This window comes from Anabrus simplex, chromosome 5 (assembly GCF_040414725.1).
Source record: "Anabrus simplex isolate iqAnaSimp1 chromosome 5, ASM4041472v1, whole genome shotgun sequence".
NCBI classification, from domain to species: domain Eukaryota; kingdom Metazoa; phylum Arthropoda; class Insecta; order Orthoptera; family Tettigoniidae; genus Anabrus; species Anabrus simplex.
The window spans coordinates 406,262,962-406,269,223 of record NC_090269.1 but is presented as its reverse complement, the minus strand read 5'-3'; the positions used below and the strand labels follow the sequence as shown (position 1 = coordinate 406,269,223).

The window sequence follows — 6,262 nt, the reverse complement described above, 5'->3', positions numbered from 1 at the left end:
TGAAACGGAAGGTGTTGGTAGTGTAAAACGCTACGTTACAAACCTAGCTAATCCCACTAAGTCACTATTTCTTGTGTGTAACAGTATACAGATTGCCCCAACTGTCACACTTATAAGTTTCGTTACACTCCAAGATCCAGCTAAACATTTCCGCAGGCAAAGCACAGATTATTTTAAAATAAACTTGCATCTAAATCACTCGACACTTTGAAGCACATAGACACTGACGGAATAACACAATATAAGTTATATTCTATCTAAATTAATATTTTTCGAGGAACACGAATAGTTTGGAAGTAGAGAAATGGCTTCCCTAACCTTAGACTTATTCTCAAAATGATGTATGCACACTACAGTTTTGTCATGGAGTTCAAAATAATCACGATGTATATTCCTAATCCATTTCTGACTTGACAATAGTTGTATGAGAGGCATTGCCATAGTTAGACTAAAACCTGGTCCACCTAGTGCACTCATGTTCTTTAATGGGTAAAACCACGATCAAGACAAGCATATTATCACGTTGCTACGTATAATTACAGATCGTATGTGTCCACTGACTCATATAAATTCACTCGCAGACTTATATTCTACAAAGAAACTAACATTTATCGTCAAGTTTCATAAAATTACACAGACTACTTACGATAAAAGTAAACCAAAACAAACCCAGATTTCCAACAATTCCGGCTACTCGATTCGCCACCTTTGAACGATCGAGAGTAGCATTATGATCTGAGGATTGGAGTCGGTCTTGATAAGGCAGTGGCGATCAGTGAGACATTGATGTTTCAAGCGGACATGGGTACATGTAATGATGTGACAGAGTGACAAAGAGGGGAAATCATGGTTGGCCGTGCCAGTGCTTGAAGTTGCTGGATTGGTCGGTGTTTCGCAGCGGACTGTTCAACGTGTGTACAAGCAATGGCGATGGCCACAAGACACGACGTCAGAATTGTGGTCGGAAAAACATCCTAGCTGAGAGGAACCGGAGACGCGTTTCACGGCTTGTGAATCAAAATCGCTTCTAAACCGTACAGGCATTGCTGCAGTCAGTGAATGAAGGCCCATCCCAACCTGTTAGCCAGAGAACATTGCGACGGGAACTACTTGCAATGAACATTTGGAGTCAGTCACCTCACAAGAGGCCATTGCTCACACAGGCACATACAGCTGCGCGTCTTCAATCATCAAACGTGGACAGTAGCTGACTGGCGAAACGTAATTTGGCCTGACGAATCACGTTTTTGCCTGTATTTCAATGACGCATGTCGTCGAATGCACCGGAGGCCAAATGAAGCACTTCATCTTGGATGTGTGCAATGTCAAGTTAAAGGCGGAGGTTCGTCTGTGATGTTTTTGGGGTGTTTTTCGTATCGAGGATTGGGCGCGCTCACTGAGGTGACCACTAAAATGAAGCAGCGTGTTTATTTAAACATTCTGAATGATCAGGTGTTGCCCCTTCAGTCAATAACTGCAGGATTATTATACTATTGATACCCCGAATTTTCAGCGAAGTTCATCGGGCTGGACGCATATGTCACTGCTTTTATGAACAATCTCCCACCCTGTAGCATCTCGACTGGCCTGCAAAATCACCTGACTTGAACCACACTGAAAATCTGTGGGACATGTTGGAACAGCGGTTAAAACGCCGACATTAGCTTCCCCAAAATTTTATGGAATTGCGCGATCAAATCATCGGCGAGTGGGTTAATCTGTATGCGACGTACCTGTACAATCTTGTGGACTCACTTCCAGGTGGTTATCAAGACCAGAGGCGGAGTCACACGGTACTAAATGATGCTTGTAATGATTTATCCAGGGGTGACTATGTTTTTGTCCGGTGAACTTACTTCAGACTCGTATCGGCAGATTTATTGGCAGGTAAAAGAACTCCTGTGGGACTGAATTCCAGCAACTTGGCGTCTCTGAGAATCTTAAAAGTAGGTAATGGGACATTAAAGCAATAATATTATTATACTGTAATTGTCAATATCATTCAGTTCATACCCTCAGATCCTTTGCCTAGCATTAACAGTGATGCCATGAATGTTCCAGTTTCTGCTGGCAATAGCAGCTTCATTGGGCTACCTGTTCATAGGGATGGTTCGTGGGTTCTCATCTCCAGCAGTCCCCTCTATGCAGAGCCTTACTCCACATCTCGTGCAGGAAGAAGAGGCCATCTCCTGGATAGGTGAGTGCTAGAAAAATATGTATCTGTCAGCGAGTGTTTATTACCTTACATTCAAAGTAAAACTCAGACAATTGCTCATTTTTTTAAAAAATATTCCCTTAATTATTTATCGACTCTTAGGTACCATCCGGAGAGGCCTTATGGCGCACACAGTGTTGACCGTCTGAACGAACTAATCTGATTTAGTGAGCTACCAGTCGCCAAGAGTGGAAGAAAATTCTGGTAAATTCCGGCACCTCGGCGCTTCTGAAAATCGTAGAAGTAGTTATTGGGACGTAAAGCAAATAATATTATTTATTAAAAATGTATGACATAAAATATCGGAAATTTCGTTCTATATAACTCTTTTTTTTATTTGCTAGTGGCTTTACGTCGCACCGACACAGATACGTCTTATGGCGACGATGGTATAGGAAACGCCTAGGAGTTGGAAGGTAGCGGCCGTGGCCTTAATTAAGGTACAGCCCCAACATTTGCCTGGTGTGAAAATGGGAAACCATGGAAAACCATATTAAGGGCTGCGACAGTGGGATTCGAACCTAGAATCTCCCGGATGCAAGCTCACAGCCGCCCTTTCGAGTTGACGTGCATTGGCAACCTGCCTATCAGGCCTAGCTCTGATGAATTCTAATGCTGAAGACAGCACACGCACGCATTCGGCTCCCGAGCCATGGGGAAGTAACCAATGAGGTTAAAATACCTGACCCGTCTGGGAATAGAACCCGTGACCCCTGGGACCAAACGCCGGCACGCTAACCATGGAGTTGGGTACCATCTAATTGAAATTGTGAGAATGAAGATGGTGAGTGGGAGGCAACAATGGCGGCGGGGCAGCGTCTCTATGGGCAGGACAGCTGTAAGCAAAAGACAGCCCCGGCGAAATGTTGCCCGAGCTCTTGCCCCTTTCACAGGATCCACTGCTTTCCACGCCACTGGACTCCAGTCCACCAAAGGTGTAGAAAAGGGCCCGGAGCTTTCACACGAGACACTTCGGGTGGAACCACCTCCCTTCCCTCTCGCCAACAGCAGGCGGCTGTCAACCGGCCTGAAGTCTCTTCCATCGCGATGAGTGGCTCAGACGGTTGAGGCGCTGGCCTTCTGACCGCAACTTGGCAGGTTCGATCCTGGTTCAGGCCCATGATATTTGAAGATGCTCAAATACGTCAGCCTCGTAACGGCGAATTTACTGGCATGTAAATGAGCTTCTGCGGTACCAAATTCCGACACCTCGGCGTCTCCGCAAAATCGTAAAAGTAGTTAGTGGGACGTAAGGCCAAGAACATTGTTAAAAATACTACGTAACTGAAGTTGTATACACCGGGCGAGTGGGGCGCGCGGCTGTGAGCTTGCATCCGGGAGATTCTAGGTTCGAATCCCACTGTCGCAGCCCTTAACATGGTTTTCCATGGTTTCCCATTTTCACACCAGGCAAATGTTGGGGCTGTACTTTAATTAAGGCCACGGCCGCTTCCTTCCAACTCCTAGGCCTTTCCTATACCATCGTCGCCATAAGACGTATCTGTGTCGGTGCGACGTAAAGACACTAGCAAATAAAAAAAAAGTTATATAGAACGAAATTTCCGATATTTTATGTCATACATTTTTAATAAATAATATTATTTGCTTTACGTCCCAATAACTACTTCCACGATTTTCAGAGACACCGAGGTGCCGGAATTTACCAGAATTTTCTTCCACTCTTGGCGACTGGTAGCTCACTAAATCAGATTAGTTCGTTCAGACGGTCAACACTGTGTGCGCCATAAGTTCGAAATTTTTATCTCAAAATGTCGGTGGAATACATTTTCTCATGTTGGTGTCCTGACGCTCACTGTAAACTTGATTCAAGGATTGACAACAATTCATCAAATGAATTTTAAAAATCACAAACATCTTCCAACGACCTCTAAGGCAAAAATTATAATGGCTGAACCTATACGAGTAACCCACCCTCTGTTAAAAATTGCTAATAACGCCCTAGTTGACCTGCCTGCCCCTTCCAATATTTCCGCCTGGTGAAAACTTAGGTCCCTGATTGCCCTCATACGAAAGTGATTAAAGGATTATTTTTAACTCTAGTAAGTTCTTCTAGAAGAAAAGGAAGAGCTATACGTTCTAGGCGACATGGATTCAATGGATGGACCCAATGAACCCCAGTACTCTTATTTCTACTCAATCTTCTTAAGAATACACATCGCAAGGATAACGTTCGCGTCCATGGCCCAAAGTCAAATTGAGACGCAAAAGATGTGGTGGGGACTAGAAGTAGCCGGCAAGTTACCGGAAGTGGACAGCAATGAGAAACAGAGTGTCTGAGATGTGGAGTGGAGTGGCGTGGCGTGGTATGAAATGTAAAGCAGTGGATCGTGTGAAAGGGGCCTTAGCGTTATTAGCTGCCACCCCGGCTACGATTTGCCGCGAAATTTTAAAAGTGGTGCTTACACTGGAAAGGTGCTGGGAATGGTATAGAATCAGAACTTGCGAGGTACTCTCCCGGGAAAATTCTGCCAACCAATATAAAGGTGACACTGGAAGCATGAGTCAGTCACGAGAGAGTACGGGGAATTTATCAGACGGTCGCAGCCATTCAGTCAGGCAGTTACAGGGAGTACATCTCCGCATGGCGGTCAAGTAGCGAGAGAAACTGCGCTCTGTGAACCATGTCGCCCATGCCTAGGTACGGCTCTGATCTCCGAGTTTACATTTTTTTCCTCCGCCTGTAGTGTCTCTTCCACTGGGCACGGCTATATGACATCTTTATGAACACGCCACGAGCTCCTGCTGGTTTAAATTCGCAATATAATTCAAGCGTCGATTTTTTATTATGTAACGTTATAAAATTACAGCCCGCCTATCAATCACTATTGACCTGCATTTAGGGCAGTCACCCAGCTGGCAGATCCATATATGTTGTTTTCCTAGCCTCTTCTTAAATGATTGCGAAGAAATTGGAAATATATTGAACATCTCCCTTGATAAGTTATTCCAATCACTAACTCCACTTCCTATAAATGAATATTTGCCCCAATTTGTCATTTTGTATTCCAACTTTATTTTCATATTGTGATCATTCCTACTTTTAAGGACACCACTCAAACGGATTCGTCTACTGATGCCATTCCACGCCATCTCTCCACTGACAGCTCGGAACATACCACTTAGTCGAGCAGCTCGTCCCCTTTCTCCCAAGACTTCTCAGGCCAAACTTTGCAACATTTTTGTAACGCTATTCTTTTGTCGGAAATCTCCCAGAAAAAATCGATCTGCTATTCTGTGGATTTTTTCCAGTTCTTGAATCAAGTAATCCCGGTGAGGGTCCCATACATTAGAACCATACTCCAGTTGGGGTCTTACCAGAGACTTATGTGCCCTCTCATTTACATCCTTACTACAACACTTAAATACACTCATAACCATGCGCAGAGATCTGTACCCTTTATTTACGATCCAATTTATGTAATTACCCAATAAGATCTTTCCTTTTTTAACATCTAGGTACTTACAATGATCCCCAAAAGGAACTTCCACCCCATCAACGCAGTAAATAAAACTGAGAGGACTTTTCCTATTTGTGAAACTCACAACCTGACTTTTAACCCCGTTTATCAACATACCATTGCCTACTGTCCATCTCACAACATTATCGAGGTCATTTTGAAGTTGCTCACAATATTGTAACTTATTTATTACTCTGTACAGAATAACATCATCTGCAAAAACCTTATCTCAGATTCCACTTCTTTACACATATCATTTATATATATAAGAAAACATAAAGGACCAATAATACTGCCTTGAGGAATTCTCTCTTAATTATTACAGGGAGAGATAAACCTTCGCCTACTCTAATTCTCTGAGTTCTGTTTTCTAGAAACATAGCCACCCATTCAGTCACTCTTTTGTCATGTCCAAGTGCACTCATTTTTGCCAGTGGTCTCCCATGATCTGCCCTATCAAATGCCGTAGGTAGGTCAATCGAGGTACAGTACATTTGACTTCCTGAATCCAGGATATCTGCTATAACTTGCTGGAATCCTACAAGCTGAGATTACTAAACCCAAACTG

The 6,262-nt window shown here is 43.6% G+C and overlaps 1 protein-coding gene across 1 annotated transcript in view; it reads left to right on the top strand.

Moving 5' to 3' along the window:
* The first annotated feature begins 1,833 nt into the window (after window positions 1–1,833).
* Window positions 1,834–6,262, top strand: part of LOC136874576 (facilitated trehalose transporter Tret1-like) — a 27,442-nt gene continuing 23,013 nt past the window's right edge. The window contains exons 1-2 of the mRNA XM_068227857.1: window positions 1,834–1,887; window positions 2,062–2,197. Of these exons, the coding sequence (XP_068083958.1) occupies window positions 1,834–1,887; window positions 2,062–2,197 (190 nt within the window). The remainder of the gene's footprint in view (window positions 1,888–2,061; window positions 2,198–6,262) is intronic.